The 23,352-nt window shown below is 39.1% G+C and overlaps 1 protein-coding gene across 4 annotated transcripts; it reads right to left on the reverse strand.

Moving 5' to 3' along the window:
• Positions 1-460: 460 nt before the first annotated feature.
• On the reverse strand, positions 461-23,197 carry MLF1 (myeloid leukemia factor 1). Of its 4 annotated transcripts, XM_063132039.1 has the most exons (10): positions 23,091-23,197; positions 16,346-16,499; positions 11,726-11,770; positions 11,553-11,597; positions 10,104-10,148; positions 6,948-7,034; positions 5,965-6,093; positions 4,392-4,551; positions 3,482-3,614; positions 461-2,827 (listed from the first exon to the last, which is right to left on the reverse strand). In XM_063132039.1, the coding sequence occupies exons 1-10, from the start codon at positions 23,135-23,137 to the stop codon at positions 2,716-2,718; spliced, it is 957 nt and encodes a 318-aa protein (XP_062988109.1). In that variant the 5' UTR covers positions 23,138-23,197; the 3' UTR covers positions 461-2,715. The 4 variants fall into 4 exon arrangements, with proteins under 4 accessions (XP_062988109.1, XP_062988110.1, XP_062988111.1 ...); XM_063132040.1 differs by lacking the exon at positions 10,104-10,148; XM_063132041.1 differs by lacking the exons at positions 10,104-10,148; positions 11,553-11,597.
• Between the last annotated feature and the right edge of the window lie 155 nt (positions 23,198-23,352).

Consider the following 23,352-nt stretch of genomic DNA (forward strand, 5'->3'; position numbering starts at 1 on the left):
TGGTCTTAGCTAGTTTGAATTAGCTAGGTTCCTAACTTGGTAGGTTATGGACAGCAGTTTCAGCAGAGGACTAGATGCAATATCCCCCTTCCCCAATGACTTGGGACACTAGTCTACTTGCAGCTGCAAAGGTTCATTGCTACTCTGGAGAAGTGTTCTGTTCAAAAGCGAATACTGTTTTTTTGTTAAATGCAACCAAGCTACTCCTTAAATATCCACTATGTTAAATGTCTATTTCTTAGGGGGAAAACACATTTAGAGCACAATACTATGCATGTCTACTTGAAATTAAGCCCCACTGAGTTCTATACTTACTCCCAGGTATGTGTGTATAGGGTAGCAGCCTTAGTAATATCCTATAGCATAATTCGATGAGAACAGGTAGAACGTTCTGTTGAATAGTTCTTTATTAAGAAGAAAAGTGGCAAGTGTTATTTATGAAGTCTCCATTAGATTTGAGTAAGATTAGGCAAATATTTATTTAGCATCAAGAATATGTATACATATACATTTCTGCCCTGCACAACTTTAAAGAGTGAATACTTCTAATAGACCAAGATACTTTATTGAAGGAAGTAACTGTACAGTTCCTTCACTTTTATTTGTTATGTTGGATAGTTTGTAAGATGTCCTAACACATAGTCATTCAAATTTCAGAAATTCAAACTTTCCCAAACCTATTGCTATGCAAAGGCAATGTTTGAACAAACTTGTAGAATCCACAAATTCACTTAGGGCACAATCCTATGCTAGTTTAGACAGAAAAAAAGGCCTACAACTCCCACTATAACCTTACATTTTTTAAAAAAAGCTTTATAAAGTCTCATCTATTAAAAGAATGGGAGCAGCATGAATATTTCACTGGGAATTCACACATCCAGCAAATCTGCATCTTTGCTATGAAAGCAAAAGTGTAATCTTTCTCTAATTTTTATTTTTTTTGCAACAATGTTTGGTTGCAACATTGACTGTTAGAGCAGTACAACAATGGAATCAGTTACCAAGGGAGGCTGTGGGCTCTCCCATGCTAGAGGCATTCAAGAGGCAGCTGGACAACCATCTGTCAGGGATGCTTTAGGGTGGATTCCTGCATTGAGCAGGGGGTTGGACTCGATGGCCTTGTAGGCCCCTTCCAACTCTGCTATTCTATGATTCTATGTTTTGAAAGACATAATGCCCCCAGCCTTCTGCATCTGTACTCTGTAACTTTCTCATCAAAACAGAATAAATCAAACAAAGGAAAAACCAAATAAGCATGAATAAGAGGAAAGCATCTTCAAGAGAGAGATGGAGAGTCAAAAGTAGTAAAGGTGTTAGTCTTAAGATGCATGCTAGAAGCATTTCTGAATCACCTGAAGTGGTTTTTTGTGGATTTTTGCTATGATCTACAATTTGAAAGGTGAAATGGGTTTCAGTGGTAATATATTTTCCAATTAAAAATGACTACTTTTATTCATGAATATTAAAATTTTACAAACTAAAATCAATTATTAACAATAAAACACATCAAAATATGATTCAGAAGGAAAGCTACTTTATTAAAAACAGAGGGGAAACAAACTAGTGCAAACCATAACAGACAGATCTACTTGGGACATAATAAAATAATTATGTTTCAGAGAGGGAATCAGAATGTGCAGTCCTAAATATTAAAATTCTGCAATTCAGATTCTTGGTATTTTTTCTCCCCAGAAAACGTAACTTGTTATTAGTTTGATTTAGGCAATGTAATGCTGGTACCTTATTCTAAACTGTCATCATATACAGCATTTTCCTTTTTATTTATTTAAAGTATTTTTATACCACCTTTTCATTACCAAATCACAGGTTGTATACAAAAATTAAGACAATTAAAATATAAAAAGAAAAACATGGAAACTAATGGCTTTTCTATTCAGATTAAGTTTTTTAACCCATTATATCTAATCATTAATCTAGAACACTGGAATCAGCTTTTCCTTCACAAGAGTGGCAATGAATTACACTTCTGGGTTGTTCACTAGCTCAAATATGGCTCCCGACACCAATCTGCCCAAATAGCTCACTGTGGTGGGACAGTGGTTTCTTGCTATAGGGTAGGGACTAGCAACATGCTACTTAACTTTAGCAAGGAGTATGACAAATCTGAAATACAGAATCATTCTCCAAAGCAGCAGAATGATCAACAATTTAGGAGAGGTGGCTGTGCTAAGGGATACACGAAATTGAGAGAATGGTGGCAAAATTCAGTTTTATTTAAGCAATTTACCTGACCTTTTTTGCAAGACTCATCTATCAATATTGACTGTTTAATACAAGTGTAGTACACATGCTTCTCAGTAAAGTATTGCTTTAAAGCTATGTCTTCCCGATGCTCTAGACTTTGACTGACCAAAAACACAGCAGTACTGCTTGAGTTACAAACAGCAGTTTATTAACTGTACTCCTTGAAACCGTGTACATGTAGTTGTCTCCACACTTGCTAGAGCAGTTGTGCTGTAACATTCTGGCTGATGCTAAAACAGTAAGAACTCCATAAAGTGCTTTTCAGTATTAATGTTTTTCTTCTACTGTTCGAAAGCAAATATTGCCAAGGAGTTGGAGCTGTCACAAACATTCAGTAGTCAAAGAGCAAAATCACTACTGCTAAGAACAGAGAGCTTGGTCTTATTCATTGATCCAGATATTGTGTCCTCCCCAAAACAGCCAGATTAATATGAAAAGCAACACAGCCATTTATTTTTTGCTGGTTTTGAGAGGAACATGTGATCCCTTGACATTGAGCTTCTCCATAGATGATTTAGGCCTTCTGGGTCCCTCTATGGCTGTCTTTGGGTACGTCTTCTCCCTGAAACAGTAATCAGAAAAAGGAAACACCTGAAGTTTAGGGATTTGATTTGAACAGAAAAAAATCTTGCACAATATCTGTTAAAGAAAATCTTCTAAGAATGTTGGTTACCAATAGGCAGTTGCTTCTAAGCAGTGGTCACGCAAAGCTGTACCATCTCACATAAAAACACAGAGGCTGCAACTTTGGTTCAAATTGTGATCTAACACCCCCACCTCTCTCCACGTTTGTTTTAAGAAGGATAAAACTATTGGTCAATTGAATCTTCATCCATGGATCAAGTAAAGAGACTTTTAGAGAGCTGGTGGAAAGTGGTCATGTGTGGTGTGACCGAACCCAATTTGTGTTTTTCTTAATCCATTTATGTATTGACTGAAGATGCTGGGGCCATTAGAACAATCCTGTTTCCCCAGAGGCTCGCTTTTCTGCAGGCACTTCTCATGCTTAAACTACAGTTGTACAGACAGATAGAACCTCCAATCCAACTACAACATAAGCATGCTTGCTTGCAGGCACGTGTGGTGCTAACTCCACAGCAGTCATGACTATTTTCCTGAAAAAGCAATGTATGTGCACACCAGTCTCTTAAAGCATGCTAGACATATTCGAGAATTTACTCCTAAAAAGCCGTACAAGGATGATAATGATTTATACCTTCTGGTTGCATCTTCCTTGCTTACATGATGGATACTTCTATGTCTTGGTGCATTTATATTGTTTCTTCCTCCAGAGGGCTTGAACCTCAGAATCTCCTTCTGCCATTGTTCATCAAATGCATGAGCTTCAGCTGTGCAACAAATTTTAAAGTGAGAGTATCTTTACCGGCTGCAATCAATGCAGTAAATATCTAAAGCTGCTATATTCCAATAAAAATAATAGGAAATAATCTGTAACATTATTACAGCCAATGATGTTTAGCAGTTAGAGTGCTGGACTGGGACTCGGAGTATCTGAGTTCTAGTCTCCACTCTGCCATGGAGCTTGCTGGGTATCTTTGGGCCAGTCACTGGACCAGTTTGGATGACACGACAGCCCATTGTGGATTAATTTACCCATGAGGAGCTGCAGCATATGCCAACTAACATTAAAATAAGCAACTGGGGTTGCCATAACTTGTCGTATTGTCCAAATGTGGGCAGCAGGAGTTATTTGAGGGTTAAACAACTCTCGCATAACCCACTGCCTGTTATAGAGTTATGTGAGGGTTGTTAACCCTCAAAAGAACCTCACTGTCTGGGTTGGATTACATGACAAGTCACAGCAACCCACAGCTGGGGCTTGAATTTTAATAATCGTGGATAACACATGCTTTAGTGCCCTGAGGGTTAATTAACCCATGGTGGGCTGTCATGTCACTGACTGTCAGCCTAACTTACCTCGCAGGGTTATTGTGAGAATAAAATGGAGAAGAGGATGACAATGTAAGCTGCCTTGGGTTCCTTACAAGTGGACATACTACATTTTTCTGTTTATGCATGTGCACACATACAAACATCTGTAGACCATTGACAGATTATGGTATGACCCAAAAAAAATCCTGGATGTCTGCTACAAGATTTCTTACCTTCATCTAAATTGACAAATTCTTGATTCAGTTCTTCATCACCAGTTTTGTTGTTTTTCGCCTTCTGAACAACATGAGCACGATCCTGAATGTGATGACCAATAGACATTTTTTCCATCCCACTTTCAGAATCTTTAACTGCTTTTCTGGTTTCTTTAATCTGTATTAAAATACAACAGCACTTATGACCAAGAAAGAATACCTTTGGTCAGCTGTTTGGGATTTTCCCTTTTCAACAAAACTTTTGCACGATTATGCAAACAATATCAGCACCCAGATATTTTACCTTCACTGTAAATAGGGCATAGAAAGAAGAAAGAGAGAACGAGAATGCAAAACAAAGGCACTAGCATCTGAGCACCGATTAGAACCATATACAGAGCAGGAGCTTCACCTGTCACTTCTGCTGCAACAATTTCCAGTTTTGAAGAGATAAGCAGCTGTTCCAGTGTAGAAGCAGCTAGTCTCTTTAGGAGCAAAAACTGCTGCTGCAAAACCATTAAGAAACAATCCCGTTGCATGCATGCATTGGAGAGAATTTTGCACTTCTTTGAACTGTGTCCAGGCCACAACATGCATGTCTATGATTCACACACAAAGGAGTTAGGATTTACTTCTACCATCTCAAGGTCTCAATATTGTTCTGTTAGAATAGTTTCAAAAAAACACAAAAGCCTAATCTAAATATAGCTTGTGAATGAACCTTTCAGCTACAAAGATAAGTGTGTGTTGGTATTTGCTACATGAAAGAGACACCAACCATTAGTATGTCATGCTAACCAACTTGAAAATCTTGGCTACTGCTTATCGGCGTGCTCATAAGTATATTATTAGAAGCTTTTTGATAACCAAGTACAGGACTGAGCTCTGAAGTGATCTGCAGTGGGCTATTTTCAACAGTCTTCTCCTGCTTCCATATAGTCTTTCATGAACCTGACTTCAAGGTTCAAATTCAAATTCAAATTTCTTAGCAAAATTAGATGCAACAGCTGTGAGGAAGCCAATGAAAGGGCATCTTAAGCATTATGTAAGCACTTAAAAGTCAAGTTTCAGCTTTAACAGTTGGTGTGAACAGATGAATCAAGACAGCTATTTGGTGCTATTGCCAATTATTTCTAGTATTTTAGGGTATAATTATGTGTACCGTTATATCCAGATTTTAGTAATTTATCTCCTTAAGCATTTAAACATTTCTTTTCATTTAGTCTCATCAATCAATGCCTTGAAAAGCATTCATTGTGTTGATTTACCCAATGGCATTATGAGACGAGCCCTGTCCTTGCACACTCACTCTTCTCCCTGTGCCCTTCACTTTGCTACTTAATTCCTGGATCACAGAAAACCATTGTTTGCTGTTACATCCAAAGCACAGCAAACTATGGTTTATACCGGCCCAGCAAGTGAGGATTATGAACTAGAATTAGAAGTGTACATGTATTTTAAACTACAAGCTACTTACCAGATTAAACATGTAAATTTGGGAACTTACGTTCTCTATGTGTTACTGCATATTCATACGCACACAAAAATTATCCATCTCAAGGGGCGGGGGAGCACCCAAAGATTAACTTACCCCTCCAGGAGCCACACGTGTCTGAGCTGAAGCCTGGAAAACCTTTGGAGGTTCATCACCCTTCTTGGAATAGGTCATCACTGAGGAAGAACTGAATGAGTGTGCATTTGGATCAAATGCCATTTTATCCTGAAATTAAACACAATTTAGAACAGAGTAAGAATCACCACAACAAAACACAGTACAAGCTAAGATTAATGGTGTGCACTACTCCCTTTAGGGAGCAATCCTATGTCCTCTAGACAGCATCTGGGGGCAATATACAACTGTTTGCTTTCCTAGCTATGAGTGTGTAAACGGCTCCGAACTGGGAGCCAGGTAACTGTGCTCCCCCCTCCCCATCGTAGTTGAGCGGAGAGAACCGTGCTGGCTACCTCTCTGTGATTGAAAAACAGAGCACAGGGATGGGGGAAAGGAGGCATTCCTGGGGGCAGGGAGGGAAGGAGACTGGGGACATTTAAAAAAATGCATTCAATTCAGAATTCAAGCTAGAAAAGTAATCATTTTCCACTACCATAGTGGACTGGGGTAAAAGCACTGGGGGAGGGGGGGAAATGAGGAAGGGAATTCCAAGCACTAAAAAAAGTTATGTTTATTATTGTTGTTTTTCACATTTCCCCCGCACTGAAAAAAACCCAGGGTGGAAAACAGGGCTTTTCCCTCTAAGACAGCCTTTCTCAACCTGGGGCGCTCCAGATGTGTTGGACTACAACTCCCAGAATGCCCCAGCCAGCTGGCTGGGGCATTCTGGGAGATGCAGTCCAACACATCTGGAGCGCCCCAGGTTTAGAAAGGCTGCTCTAAGACTTCCAAGTTTCTGGGAATTTTACATTTCTATACACAATGCACTGCTAATGTTTCTGCACTGAATTCTAACAGTTACTTTCTAGTGCTTTATATTCTCCATTTTTTATTCCCCCTATTACTTCAAGAATGTCATTGCAGTTTTTAGATTAAGATTAACAAAAAAAAAAAAAACTTACAAAATTTCTTTGCAATTCCACCATACTGTTTCTCATGTTTGACATCATTCTGTCCATAGCAGAGAAAGGATCCCTGAAATCCATGTTCTGTCAGAAAAGAGGATAAAAGATAATTAGAGAGAGAGAAAAAAATATCTTCAGCTTAGGGCTCTTGTCACAGTTTACTCATATAGATACAGAAAAACATTTACAATTTTTCAGGGCGCACCAGATGATAGAGAAAGAAGTGGTTTAAATAATCCCCATTAAGAGCAAGCAAGAGCACCAGGGCAAATATATAGCGATTAAAAGATACAACAACAAAAAGGTTCAAAGTCGTGGTTGATGTGCTTGTTTTTTGCTTTTAGACAAAGCATTTTTACTTTACCATTGTTCTTTTGCGCTCTCATTGTGCAGAATCGGGGACTAAACAAGACACAACGCAGGGGATTTTTGTTTTTTTTTCTATATAGAGCTAATAGAAGCTAGGGTGAGACAATTTAGATTGCAGGAAAAGGTCAGAACACTCTCTCCCAAAGTGAGACTTCCCCAATTTTCACAGCAGACCCCTGGGGTTGCTAATTATTAAAACGAAAATCATGGAAGGAAGAATTCTGCATCACATCTAATTTGGCCCTTAGTCCGTTGGAAAGTGTGATGGACCACTGAAATACAGCTCTCTAGAGTAATCAGAAATGGTTTTCTCATTAGCCTCAAGTAAATTTGATCAAAATGTGGTCTGGTTTTATTATATGGAATTTTAGGTAGTTTCCCAGCCATTGTCAAGTTTTCACTTTTTATAGCGCAGCAATAGTAGATTACTATCACCAATGTAACCAAAGAAATGAAATATTGACAAAAGCCAGTTTACACCATTATATGAAAGCACGAACTTGCCCTCCCCAATTTGAGATTATAAGACATTAAAAAGCAAAAGCTTCTTTTTAGCTTCTTTCTTTTATGCATTATTATTATTATTATTATTATTATTATTGGCACAAAATAAACTCCTCTCTTTTGCAGTGTTGGCTTAGATTATAGTTAAATGCTCGTAAAAGCTGCGCCCTTTCGCATGGATTATTTGGATGACTAGGCTAGGTCAGCAATTTATGAGTTGATGAAAGTATCCATAATTCAGATTCCATTCTGTGATTTATTATTTGTAATATAGGAATAAGATTTCACTTGCTGTGAAGGGGGATATGGTGTGATGGTAAAGCTCAACAAGCAGGCTTGAATGACGAACTGTTGACTTGGCTCCAATGTCTATTATGACTTCTCAGTAACCAAGGCTTCCGTTTACATAGATACCATTTGTCACAAGCATTCCAACTGATGGATTTCCACCACAAGACACACATGGAACATTAGCAGAAGCATGCAAAAGCCTTTATAGGAAGCCCAGTGGATTCATGGATAGTTTTAATGCAGGTTATAATTTTGACTGCATACACATAACACCATCTGTCAACACCTCCCTCCACCCAAGTAATGAAAGAAACCCAAATTCTGCACAGAACTAAGCAAATCATATAGATATTTGCTTTGTATAGTGTATTTTTCTGTGCTAGACACAGAATTTAGAATTTCTGAGAAAAAATAAGGGGTGGCTGAAAGAAAAGGGAGGTAATAAATGGATGGTCAGGGAGACTGAAATTCAAGAATAGGGCTGCCCAAGACAGTTTGCTACTCAAGGCAGAACAGCAAATGGTGCCCACTCCCCCACTCCCAAATCAGAGTGAATAGTATTCAAGGTTGGCAAAATTATTCTGGCACCTAAGGCAGTAAATCCCACAAATGCCTCTCCCCGAGAATAAAACTATAGCAATAACAAATAACTTTTAGTGAATCCAAAACCAGTGTTATCACGCTACCTAATAGATTCAGCCAGTCCCATGAAGTCAATGGAACCATCCATTGACAAAGGGTAAAGGGTAGTGACACTTAACCTCCAAACTATACTTTCCAGAAGCACATCATGACTTTTTCTGATTTCTCAGCTTTCACCAGACTTTAATACCCACATATTTCTAAATTTTCTACTGCAATTATGAAGGCTAGGCTATATAAATATTAAGAGTCTCAGAGTGCACATTCACTACTTTCTACAACTGTCAACCCACGGAGCCCTAAAAGAATACAGCCGAGGTAATTAAAATAATCATTTCCATCTGAATGATAAACCTTCATTGCCTAAATCTGATTAGGCTAACTGTGTAATAATCACTGAAAGGGGGACCACAGCATTCAAAGAATTAAACTAATTTGTGCAGTTTTAATGGCAAAATTGTTTGCGGGCCACAAAGACATCATTACAGGTGATACACAAACAGATGGATGAAGAGATGCCGTGCTCATCATTGAGAGTATCATTGACACTATCATGACACAGTCACACTCACTCAGCACTTGCAACTGTAGTAGGTATGCTAGCTGGAGGGTGGGAAAGGTACTTTGAGCCAAAGAGGCAAGACAGAATATAAATAAACAAATAAACTAAAAATATTTTTGCAACAATAAATGCGATAGTTTGAATGCTGGGGAAATGCAAATATGTCTACAACACTACCTGTGAGTAACAATAGCACAATTATTCTGTGAAAAACTTCCATGTGAAAGGGCCTCAAAAGACCCTAAATGTACCTACAATATTTTAGGAGGAAAGGACCCATGTCCTTAGCAACGTAGATCAAAACTTAGGCAGCCACCTGCTCACTATAGTGCTATCCTCTAGGAACATACCATTCTGGAATATGCACTAAGCTATTATTTAGCTACTGGAATAATTGAAGACAAATAGCATGTGATACATAATCAACATTATAGACCTCTCATTTGGTTGAAAAATTAACTGAATATGGCTGAATAATATAATGAAATGTAGCAGAGTATATAGATTAATTCAGAGGTAATATTGCAGACAGTACAGAAACTTAAACAGGTTTTTTTTTATTCTTGTGGCAGTTGTAAGGAGAAGAGAAAAAATGTCTTTTATATTACCACCATTTCAATGTCCACAATAAGTTTAATAGGGATTTTTAAAAGTTTCACAAAACAGAAAAAAACAAACACTAAAATGCAACTCACAAAGCAAATTACAAAAAGCTTAGCTTTAGTAGAAGAGAGAGGACATGCCAATATCACCAAGAATTAGAAACGTGTGTTTAGTATACTAACCATGCCACCAAAACAGCCAAAAGGCATGAGGGGAAAACTCATGGCCTGAAAGAGAAATATCAGTTCATATAAGTTGTTGCATTAATACTGTGGCCTAAAGACTGAATGCATGCAGGTGCATCCAGACTACCACTGAGCTCACTTCCCGTGTCTCATGTGAGATCTTCATCTCACTGAAGACACACACACTCTCATGCTTTTGGTCTGGACAAATGTCTTCCAATGCCCATCATCCTGCATTGTCTCCTTTTTATTGGAATCTTGCCACCTCCCTCCCTCAATTTTTTAAACTTGGTCCCCTGTTCACCTAATTTTTTTTATAAATTTCTATCTGCAGGTTTCATTTAGTATAAGCCAAGATAGATATACGGTAAACTTTTGGCCATTTCATCATTATTAGCCAGCGACTTCATGATCCTATCTAAACGTCCGTTGGCCCAAAGCAGGTTAATCCGATTGTGGTGGGGGAGTGCAATTGTGCAAATTCAGTGTTGGTTAACACAAGGGTGGGCAGAGGGTAGATAAAGATCTACTGGTAAATCTCTGGCTAATTTGCAGGTCAGCAGATGTTTCTGACAAAAAAAGTCATCTATCCCTTTCCCCCACCCACCAATCTTGCTGAGAAAGAATGCTTGGGGCAAAACCAGGAGTTGATTTTTGTGTGAAAGGACTCGTGAGCTTGTTTCTGGTACCAATCACAAATCCCTGGGCTGAACATGTGCTCAAAGGCACTCTACCCTGTTTCTTAATTATTAAGGTATGTCCATCGGCCTGAGCTATTATTTTGCACAAGGCTCCTGCTAGTAGAGCCCAGGGTTCCAGTAAAAAAAAAAAAACTATGATTTTGCAAGCCTATAAACTGCTGGTCTCTTTGTTAACAACACAGTATGACAATGGAACCAATTGCTTAGGGAGGTCGTGGGCTCTCCCGTACTAGAAGTATTCAAGATGCAGCCGGACAGCCATCTGTCAGGGATGCTTTAAGGTGGATTCCTGCATTGAACAGGGGGTTGGACTCAATGGCTTTATAGGCTTCTTCCAACTCTACTATTCTATGCTTCTATGATCTATACATGACAAAATTAAGAAACATTAGTCAGGATCCTATTTGGCATTAGTGCAAATATAAATTATGTTGTACTAGCAGAAGCGATAGCATTTGCTGATATGATGGGAAATACGTTGTGCCAGCAAATGCTATTAGTGTTGTATTAGAGATAGCTTATGCTAGCATAACATAATTTACACTATCTCAAACCTTTACTTCCTACAGGAAAGAGGAGGAACACGTATGCAGAAGAAACATTTTTTAAAGATTTGTTCCTAAATGGAGAGGGATGAAAAACTGAAATGGAATGTGACAAGAATACTGGTATGGACAAGCCCTTGTGATGACAACATGCCCCTATCACGAAACATTAGTGATCTCTATTTCTTTAGTATACTGACCATGCCACCAAAACTGCCAAAAGGCATAAGCGGAAAACTTGTTGCCTGAAAGAGAAGCATCAGTTCATGTAAAATTGTTGCACTAATAACATGGTGTAAATATTAAAATGTAGAAAGAAGGCATGCCCAGTTCACCAAAAGTTAAGAGTTTTGTGTTTCTTTAGTATACTAACCATGCCACCAAAACTGCCAAAAGGCATTAGGGGACAGCTCATCGCCTGAAAGAAAAATATTAGCTTGCGTGAATTACTGCACTACTACTGTGGATAAAGCATTCATATTTAATAGATGAAATCCGAAAATACCTTCCTAACTCAAACAGGCACAGCATAACAGAAACACAGGACCAAACTCAGTGCTTGCTTGCAGCCATATTTGTTGTTTGAACATCTGCTCTATTCAAATATAAAGCAGGGTGTGGGTGTGTCTAATTTTAACTACAACTGGGTTAAGAGGAGATGAACTTACCATTTCTTTATGGCCCTTTGAGAGACTCCTTCCCACCCCACAGCCTAGTTCTCAGACCTGAAGGGAGCTGGGCCAGAACTGTGCACGGGGAAAACAAGCCATGGACATGTAAAGCCAGGGAGGGAGGAACATTCAACTCCTTTCACTCATATGCCCCTTCTGATGCTACTATTAGACACCCTTCTCTGCTTGATTTGTGAACAGGGAGATATGTGAACAAACATGGCTGCTGCCGTCACATCTAATCTGGCCCTGAAATTCAGCTCTTTAGTTAATACAGTTTACACTGTATTTGAATATATTTTTGCTCTGTAAAATATGGTCTTTGAAGTTAAAGTTAGAACGTTTTGAACTTCACACACCTCCCTGCTTTCCTAAACATTACATTCTATGTATCTGCTGTCAAGATTAGCTAGTTCAGAAGAAGCGATGTTGGTTAAAATGAACAAATCTGTTCCTGCTCAAAATATAATTTTGGTAACTAAATTTCAAAAGGTTGAAATAAATTGCAGACCATAAAAATTAAAAAAAGCAATACTGCTAGTCCGCACACAAGCGATCATTTTATGTAAAAGCAAGAGATTATGTGGAGTTAGTAATGAAATACATACAGATTCTCTAAAATATTCATAGAACCCTGGTGATAAACGAAATCATCTCTCCCATGTCAGCACTTTCAAAGGTCACTGCAAAGAATTTCTGAGTAAATCTATCACCATGTACAGAATGGTTTGACTTATAAATCCACAGTGAAGAAATTATATGCTAATACACATATATAAATAGATGATGCTATAAACACCATCTAATGCAGTTTCAGAATTCAGCCAACTGGGCTTGAATATCTCTGCATGGAAAAAACGCTGGAAAACCTGGATATAAATTTGAATTTCTAAAAGCATGGATGAAGGGTATAGTTATATGCAACTATCAGATGTATTTTACTACAACAGCCATTTTGTATTTATTCAGTAAGTACATAATACTTTCTACAGTGCAACTGCTAGAGCAGTGTACATGTAAAACCAACTCTGCCCATTTGTAGCCTACTACCTCTATACCTTTTCGATCCCTTGCAATCCCCACTCCCTGCTTTACATTCTCTCCCCACCTCTAGGACAGAGAAGCTGCTCTGGCCTGCCCAGCAGTGACTTCACAATAAGAATTTGGAGTGCAGGATAAATTCATCCACATGCTTTAAGAGTCTTTCCAGCACTCAACTAAAATAGAGGATTTACTCACCAGTGCACTGCTGTCACAGGAGCAACTCCAAAGCAACTAGTTTTGAAATAAAGTGCTTAGGTTTCCTTAAGTACTGTAGTGGACTAGAAACTTAGCAGCAGCAAAAAGCCGCTCCTGAATAGGCCAAATTGTTCTAATTGGTACCTTGCTGTAGAGTATTAAGATTTAATCTTTGAATGAAAGCACATTTTTAACATTGCTTATGACCAAGCCCAATTAGACTATTAGCTACTGCACATGTTCTAAGGAAGAGGTTTGTCTCATGTTAATGGGACCTGATTTCATTTAAAGGCTAGAAATGTAATCACACCAAATGACAGGTAAAGCATTGCAAACTTTGGAAGTAACACAATCTTCCTTAGCTTCAGAAGGAAAAAATGAATGTAAACATTGCTTTCAAAGAACCTAACTGTTTCTAAGCTGCCACACAATACCATTTCCTTCCAAGATGAATGTAGTAATACATAGACTGTGTAAATCCAGAACTAATAATATGATCATGTGCAGAGCTGAATATTACAGCAATCCCGCTTCCTAAATGCACAGTCCCTCCAGCTGGGTAATTCTATCTGGCAGTCAACCTCTCACTGGTTTGGTGTATCCCTCAGTATCAGGATACACTTAGACATTAGAGATTTTTTCAGCTGCTGAAAAAACATGGCTCTCTGGATATAAACTATGTTCCCTATGTAAGTTTAAGTTTGGAGTGATTTCATGAAGATTTTATCAGCCTTCCCACCACATATAATTTTCACACACACACACACACAAAGCAGGCCTGCAAAAAGCACAGTTTCTTTAGACCATAAAAATAATTTTATATACAGTAAATAACATTGAGATATATATAGTCATTCATCATTAAAGCAATCATATGACATACACAATTTTTTTTCACATGTACACACTGCTGGAAGGATAAATAAGCACCTTTTCAGCTGTTGTCAGTTGACAGGAACTCTTTTTACTGCTGTTGTTGATTTTATAAAAATACAATATCTGGTTCAACTAAACTAGATAGTTATCTTATCTCTTAGTAAATGGGACAACTCAATAGCAGTGTAAATACTTCATTGCCCTCCCCTGGCAGGCAGCGGGGCAAATCCTCCTTTACCCTTTCCCAGGGGGAAGGTTTGACTTTAGAAAGTGTATAGATTAGTTTGCTTCATTCTATTTTTAAATACCCTTTATTGCCATTGCCAACTGGCAGACAAAAAAGTAGTGGCTGCACAAAGTGTTTAGTCTCAGTTAATGAACTGTGTGTGGACATGAGGCGAAATCCAGAATTTGCACTCCTCTCCATGCATCCCTCCAAATCTACTCCAGAAAAATCCCCAACTCTCTGGAGCAGGTTTTAAAGGTGGATGGGAGGGAGACTACAGGGCTTGGGGAATTGCCTCGCCCCACTATTCATTCACAGAAGCAGTACTGTTAGGAATGATTAATTGGATACAACCCACTGAGTTTATACAGATTCTCTGTTTCCACCAAAAGAATTATGGTTCTACAGATGAAATATAACCGTTTCACTTCAAAGGGAAATTGCATGCGAAACTCAACGTGGATCTAAAGATTACATCCTGGGCTTTTCCCAGTTCAATGAGACTAGGATGGACCTAGATTTCTGATCCATATAAGGGTATAATATTCTACAGTAAAAAATATTTCTATCCCCTCCATTTCCTGGGGAGTTGTGCATATAGTATATGTTCTAATGTATTTATTTAGACATACAACTTATAGCAAGAGAGTTTGGTTTTCCCTTTTATTTTTAAATAATAACTGAGGGCCAGGATGAAATGTATATTTCTCTTTAAACAAAAATGAGTAGTTAACTATATATTCTTTTCTGAACTGAACAGGTAATACTATAATTTAAAGAAATGTGGTTGGAGAAGTACAAACACAGGTAACTAAAATATGCTATAGACCATTCATTCAATCTTCACTTTTTCAGGTACAAGCGCCCATGTAATCAGAACAAAAGGATGAGAACCCCAAATGGACAGTGATCTTTGAATATCTTTTTATATGCTAACATGTGCCTAGATGCTGCTCACGAAAGCAGAATTAGATCTGAATTAAGCCCAACTGCATTTCTATTTGGAAAAAGCTACCAAAGTACAAGCCAAAAAAAAAGGGGTGGGTGGGAATCTGGCAGTTACCTTTCAGACCTGCTGGTGACAGTTTCTGCCGCTTAAATATTAAAGCATCAGTTACTAGTTTATAGACTACTGATTTGGGCACAATTCCACCCCACCCCTCTGTCGTTGTATTATCCTTGAATACAAATTCCAAAGGCTCAGTTCTGACATTAATCAGTGAAAAAGATCCTTAAAAGATAAAACAATAAATATATATAGCCTTCCAAAATGCAGAAACCAACAAGAGTTTTGTAGTCAAAGTGTTCTGCACTGGAAATATGGATTTATCACTCCATGAGTGCACACAGTTTAACATAAAAAGAAAAGCTGAAAACTATTAGTTTCATATTTGAAGATTGTCTATTAGATTGTCTATCAATTTACTTTACCTTCCTCATAGGAAGATTCCAAGAATTGTTGTGTCAGCAAAGTAACAACTTCCAGGGCAATCCCATGCATGTCTACTCAGAAGAAAGCCCTATTAAATTTAATGGGTCTCACTTCCAGGTAAGTGTGAATAGTACTGTAACCTAAGATGGGATATAGTACCAATTCACCAACATGTCATTAGGCATGATATTATACTATTGTTACAAGAATGTTACATGTTTGTGTCATCAGAAAAACTGGCACGAAAGTTAACTTAAAGAGCAATGAGCCACCTGATACATCTTTCTAGAGAATAGGATCAGATAGAATACAAGTCTTATTCAGTCTCTCTCTCTCTGTTAACATTTTGTGTTTGGGTGGCTACTTAAAAAGGATTTAAACATAATTATCCCTGACTTATATGCAAGAAAGTGGATGCAACAAAAGTAAACTAGCTTGCCCAGCAAATTATCAGGAGAAAGGCAACTAAAACGTCCCCAATGAGAAGCACCATATCTCCCCACTGATGATAGGTTATGGTGTAATCCATGAGACTGAGGAAAGACATACCTTGTGATTGTCCCTCAAAGCCATACCAGAATCAGGATGCCCTCTATGATCTAGATTTCCGTGTCCACCATCTTTAATGGCAAGAAATGGATCTCGCCCAAAAGGCTCAGAGAAGAAACGCCGTAGATGTTCATTATGTGCAGCAAATGGATCCCTGAAGATGATATTAAAAAGGGGGAGTGTTACAGCTTATATCTAATTATGCATTTAGAAAACAGGCAAGCTTTCAAGATGTAAAATTTAACAGAATCCATTACCTTGGAGGAAATATATGATTTGCTACACTTTTTTAAGCCCACACACTATTTCAGAGTTAAATTTGATATACGTTTCATTGTTGCACCAAAAAAAAAAAAAAAAAGAAAGAACAAAGGAGGCAGTACACCTATAACAGCAACTCATACTGAAAGACAGTGCAAGATCTCCTCTGAGGCCAGGTATTATGGGTCCATTCAAACACTCCTGATGCAGACACACAGCAGGATTACTTACTTCAAAAGGAAGTATTTGGAAGGCATTTAGGGCTTTACAGGAGTCTAATTTATCAATCACAGTATACTAGTAGTTCTATATTGGTATATACTGGCATGACTAAATAGTGCATATTGTTCTGTCCTTGGAACCTGAATATACATCATTTTAACATGGAAACAGCAGCTATTCCAATATGTTTATTCTCCTATGACTGCGTTTGGATGACACATAACCCATGATGGGTTAATTAAGCCATGATGGGTTATTGTATTGTCTGGTGGGAATTTCTTAATCCATGATGGCTTATTTGGCCAAAATATCCCACGGTCTGCAGAGTGGGTTATTTAACCCATCAGGGGTTATTGTGTTGTGGTCAGTTACAGTGGGCTATTTTGGCTGGCTACAGAGCTGTGCGGCAAGAGCAGTCAAAACTGCTGCCACTCTGTGGTGTACTGGCTTGATGATTAGGAACACGTTAAAGCGTGGGTTCTCAACAAGGGGGGAATTTTAGAGTTTGGGGGGGGGAATTGGGACCACTATTCAGCAAAGTATGATGTCCTGTAGATTATGTCTTCCTACACGTAATTAAAAACGTCCCAGAAAAGTGGCATGTCGTCTGCAAAAGCCAGGCCTTTGCTCTCTTTTCCCTCCCTCCCTCGCAATCCTAGAAGTTTCAAGCTTCCCATTTAAAGAGGCAACGCAAAGCATGGGAGCTGAGAATGTAAAAGGGGCCATGCTTTGTGTTGACCCTTTAAATGGGACTAATATAGAAAAAAATAAAAGATTTTCAATATTATATGCATATTATTTGGAATGCACCTTTTGAGTTAGACTATCTTGGGAAGGGGGGAATTATATTCTGAACAATGATGAAAGGGGGGAATGGAGCAAAAAAGGTTGAGAACCACTGCGTTAAAGGGATGAAGCCAGCAATGTAGAGGAGGCAGGCCATGGGGTTTGGTCCCAATCCTGCAACCCCCCAAGGTTTTCCAACTATTTCCCCTTTTGAGGGCACTTGGGATTTTCCCTCCTGAGTGAGTTATTGACCTGGGGGTTTGTTTGATGGTGGATCAGATGCCTTTTGACTGGATGAAGTTTTCTCCCGATCTTGCAAATTTTTGGTGCTTCAGAGGTGAAACGGCACCACTGCTCAACTGTAAGGACTACAGCAGGACAGGGGACTGAATCAAATTACACACAGTAGCTTATTTGTCTGATCATGTGGGGGATAACAGTAGCTTATTTTCAAAATAAGCTACTGTGACTAGCTTATTAGCCCATCATGGCTTAAAGTGATGTCCGAACGCAACCATTATGTGTTTGTGCCTTGGAAAGAGTTTAGTTTGCATTATTGTTTCCACCGAAAAGATTTAAAACAATTGATTCGGGACCAACCACAGCAGAAGACTGTATGAAAATAATATCACAGTCTACTCCTCGGAAAACTAAATGCACAGGACTGCCTTTCACAGAACGGAAATTGCTTCTGCACCTGTCTGCGCTATTCAGGAAAAAACTTGGCAGGACCAGGAAAGACTTTGAAATCTACTAGAGCTTCCCAGGAACAGCTGCTTGGTCAGGGAGACATTTATAAAACCAATTTTATCCTAGACAGTATTTCTGGCTTGCCAATTCAAGATCTCTCCTTGTGAGGCAGAGGAAGCTTTCAAATTAGTGTACTGTTTTAGAAGTTAATCCCAAGGTGAAGTATCCTCTCCACTTGTATGATCCAATTTGCAGCGTCTAGAATAGATATCACTTACTGCAAGTGAAAAACTACAATTTGAATCAGACTCTGAGCAGTTTCTAAACCAGGAAGTTGTCAGCCACTGTGGCTAGTATAATAGACAACTGCATAGTCCCTATATATGTTTTAAAAAAAGAAAAGAAACACATCTACTACGACAATGGCAGAGTTCGCTTATTAGACCACGGAGTCAGTTCATATGTCATAGTAAGCAACTGTGGAACACCACACTGTGTGCCAGCTGCCATTTTGAATATGCAAGCCACAGTGTGTGTGTGTGTGTGTGTCATGGCTTGTTATGTCATGCAAACCCAAGTGGCATAGATTGTGCAAGTGTTATTCTATGGTTATCCACTGCCTGGGTTCACACAATGTAAGCTGTGGTGTGCACCCAAAATGGCTCACAATGTGCACAAACTACATGCTGGTGCATGCAGCCACTTCATGTCCCCACACCTGAAAGAGCAGGCAAACAAACAATAACTTAGCAGTATGGATCAAAAGCCAGCTTTAAAGAAAGGTTTGTCGTTGGCTTGTTTTGGCAGAATAAACTGTACTCCTGAGTGCAGATGCAACACTAACCTATGCCTGGCTTGTTAACTGACATGAAAAGCTGTAGTAAATCAAACACAGACTCCTCCTCACTGCCACGCCAGAAGAGGAAAAGTTAGCAGGAAGCATATGAACCTGAGGGGGGAATAGGCTTTCCCCATCACAATAAACAATGGTTTACTGCAATGTCCAAACACTGCCAATATGAGTTTTGTCAATATTTGAACAGTACCTCAAAGATTTCTAATAACTAAATACTCTAATGAATATTATGTAAGATATTGTCCTTATGCTCCATTCTTTGACTTGTACATTATGACTAGATATCCTTCTGGAATGTGAGTTTACAAAACAAAACAAAAAAGAAGGAGAAAGAAAGGTTACGAGATCTCATCCCAGATTTATCCACTAAGGTTACACTTATTGTGGATATGATAATATTTTATAAAGACTTCTAATGTACACATCTTCATACTTTTATATTGCTATTACCATCCTTGTTGGGAACTCCAAGTTAATAAATTTTAAAAAGGGAGTTCATGCAGAAATAAAATCTGAACTGGGAACTCCCAGGTTCACAGCCCAATTTCCTAGCTACAATGCTACAGCAAGCCACCAGTGGGATTTTTTTTGTTTAAACAGACTGCCATTTACAAATCCTCCATTAAAAAACTTATCTTTGTGCATTACTGGACACATTAAGAAACTCTCTGCATCCATCGGTAGTTTTATTTCTTCACATCTAATATAGCATTTAACAGACACTCCCTCATGTCTACAGTGCTGCTTTGTGGTTGACACATCTGCTCCCATGCAATTTTTTTTCACTTCAAACACAAACAATTAAGAAGCCAAAGCAAACATCCTGTAGAGATTTTCCCCAAAATGCTCTAGGGGGTGCTGGCTATGCATTTTAAAGCTTAACTCCTCCTAAATTGTGACAGAAATTAGGTGACTAATAAAAAAAACCAGGTGGAGCATAACTGGAGGCCCAGAACCCTTTGGCCTTGACCCAGAAACATTACTGTGCACAAAACCCCACATTGTCTGAGCAAACTTTTGCTCTCACAATGGGACTATTTCCTGCTCCTACACCTCCCCAATCTGCTCTGGAATGCCCCCACAACCTTCTGGAGTAGATTTGAGAGTGAACTGGGGGGGGGGGTTCATGGGGAGGGGAATCATGCCCTCCCTATTCTGCTAACAGAAGCCATTAACTGGAATACAACCTTGTGTATTCTCTAGAAGTGGAGTAGGTATGGACCAGCGCTTTTTTCTTTTCTTTTTTTTGCTTTATTGCACTCCATTTTTTAAAGAAGCAACAAGTCACCTTTGGTTTTCTACATGACTAAAAAGACAAGATTGTGGTTCAAATGAGGAAAGATGAAATGCACAGGAAAGAACCTGCCTGTGCATGCAAGTCTTTGGATCAGTGCCACTGGATTTCAATAAAGTAGGAGTTGGCTGGAAAGCTGACACAGAAGCAAAAACCTTGTCAAAAGAGCAGCCTAAAAAAGTTGCTGACACAGGGTAAAATCATCCACAAAATCATGTACGATTTTAGCTTAAGAGAGATACACCAGAAAGTAGGACTAGGTGTGTACTGACTAGGGGAATTCACAAAAACAAACACCTGGGTGTACACCTGGTAAGAAACGTGAAACGTATGTCAGAATAATAATCAAGCGTGATTATGGCAACTTCTATGTATGTATATTCAGGCATGAAATTAGTCCACAGAACTACCTTCTGTCAAGGCAATTAGGCAAATGGTAAATAAAAAATGAATACTAAAACCTATCCCTAGTTAAACCAGGACATACAAATAAAAGGCCAGCAAGAGGGGTTCTACACAGCTCTGTCACAACCTTGTCTCAAATATGGAAAGGTATATGGAAATATCTAACACAATCAATACTGCAGAACTGTTGTATTCTGAAATAATGTGCGTTTGCTGCTGTTATGTTCTATAGCGAGAACACAACTTAAAATACCCCTAAAAGTGAATGAGATTTGGCAGCCATTTTTCTCCATAGTTTAGAGGTACACCTTAAGTACACTCAAGCAGGTGTAAATAACTGGAACCTACTTTCCTAGATTTAAGATATAATGTGGAAGCTTAAATTTACATTTACAGTTTGATCCTATCTCTCATTTTGGAGTAATCTTAATAGTAAGGCTATAGAGGATCATAGTTTTTTTAGAAAGGGAATATGCAGCACAATCCTATACATGTTTATTCAGCAATACATTCCATGGTTTTCAGTGGAGTTATCCCAAGTAAGTGAGTTTAAGATTGAAGCCTACATTTTTAAACTTAAAATTTGAAGTAGGAAGTAGGACTTTAAGTTAATCAAATACACACACACACAAATGAGCAAGAAGCAGGAATCCCAGAGCATTTAGCCCAAATTACTGGATGAACTTAAGTTAAAATAAATTATTGTAATACAAAACACTCATCTTTTTTTTTGCATAAGCTATTATGATAGGGCAAACTGGACTAAATGAAATGAAAGTTTTCTGTCTTCTAGTCTGCAGCATTTATTCAACATAAACCAATTAAGCAGCAAAATTTAAGATCTTATTAATTGCTCTCTCAAAACCTTTTAATATCAGTATCTTTCCATCTGTGCTTCTATAGGCATAGTAACACCCACATCTTGTGTCGTAGAAATAGTTTAAAAAGTCATATGGAACACTTATGTCCCTTTCTGAAATTAAAAACAGAAATAGTGTGCATATCAATTCTATTTGCAGAGTTTAAAAAAGAAACAAAATACTTTCCCCCCGTTTCCAGAAAACTTTAAAAATGTATGCTTTCAGTGTATTTGAAGGAAACTTAAATCTTCTTGGAAACAAGTATGCTACTGTATATGTATCCCCTTGGAAACATGGGACTGAAAACCTTTAACTTTAGCTGGGCTTGACAACCGCATTGCTTATAACAAATGTTAATCTGGCACCTTCTGTATGGGAGCAAAGAACATAAAAGAGAATACTGGCACTCTGCAGTAAGAGCAGACTCAAGCCATTCTTCAAAAAGCAGCCAGTGGCATAGTTCCACAACACTGGGAAGGTTCCAGAAGGGTAGCCCTGTTAGTTTGTAACAGCGGATACAGATGGCATCTTAAAAACGAACAGATTTATTGTAGCATAAACCTTAATGGACTAGAGCCCACTGCATCATATGTCTTACGTTTTACCTCAGCTGGCATACTGTGTGTGTGTTTGTGTGTGTGTAGACACAGACATACTCACACACACACACACACACACACACACACACAGGGAAAGACTGCGATTAGTGGGGCCAAATGGCCATGAATGCATGAAGTACAAAGGCTTGCACCTTCATACACAAGAGAGAGGCAGACTCTATGAAACTGCATAATCATGTAACATTACAAAAACGAAACTTACCAAGGCATAAGCTTGCTGGGACAAGAGATTGCTGCATTAGGTGCATAAAGTGTTGTCCTCTGTTGAGTGGGACCATTCGGAACCCCATCCCCCCCCCAAAAAAAACCTACTTATATGTCCGCCAATCGAGGAAAGCACTTCATGCACCTTATGCAGCAGTTTCTAGTCCACTAAAGCGTGTGGCCATAATGCAGCCGTGTTTAAGATACCACACTCTTCGCTGATTTCACTACAGCAGACTAATACGGCTGCCCCTCTGAAAATAATAATAGGGGGGAACAACAGGGAGAGGGAAATGCGAACAGGACTGAAGAGATTTGTCCTTGTTTAGAAGGAAAGAAGGGGTCAATTCTCCTCTTCTCCCACCTCCCGCCCCTGACGACGCTATAAGCGACTGAGCGTCCTGTGGCAATCGAGCCCTTCTCCCTCCTAAACTCCTCACAGCAATGATATATCGCCGCATTGACTGAACCCTTCTCGGCTCCGTTCAGCCCCATGGCTGCCCCCACACTAAGCATGACTCAGACCTCCACACTCCACCCCCCTCACCGAAAGAAGGGGTCGTCCTCGAAGACCCTGGACAGTCCCCCGAACATGACTCCGACTTCTGGAGGCGCCTCTTCCCCGGCTGCGGATGCTGCTTCAGCCCGGCTCTACTCAAGCTCTGCCCGTTGAGGCCTCCCCTGCGAAGAGCCCTAACAGCGAGCCTCCCCCATTCCCGCCCCGCCCCCTTTCCCGGCTCGGAATCTGCGCCTCTCCTTTCCCATTGGCTCTGGCTCACATCCAACATGGCGGTAGGCGACAATAGGGC

This window comes from Elgaria multicarinata, chromosome 8 (genome assembly GCF_023053635.1).
Source record: "Elgaria multicarinata webbii isolate HBS135686 ecotype San Diego chromosome 8, rElgMul1.1.pri, whole genome shotgun sequence".
In the NCBI taxonomy this organism is placed as follows: Eukaryota; Metazoa; Chordata; class Lepidosauria; order Squamata; family Anguidae; genus Elgaria; species Elgaria multicarinata.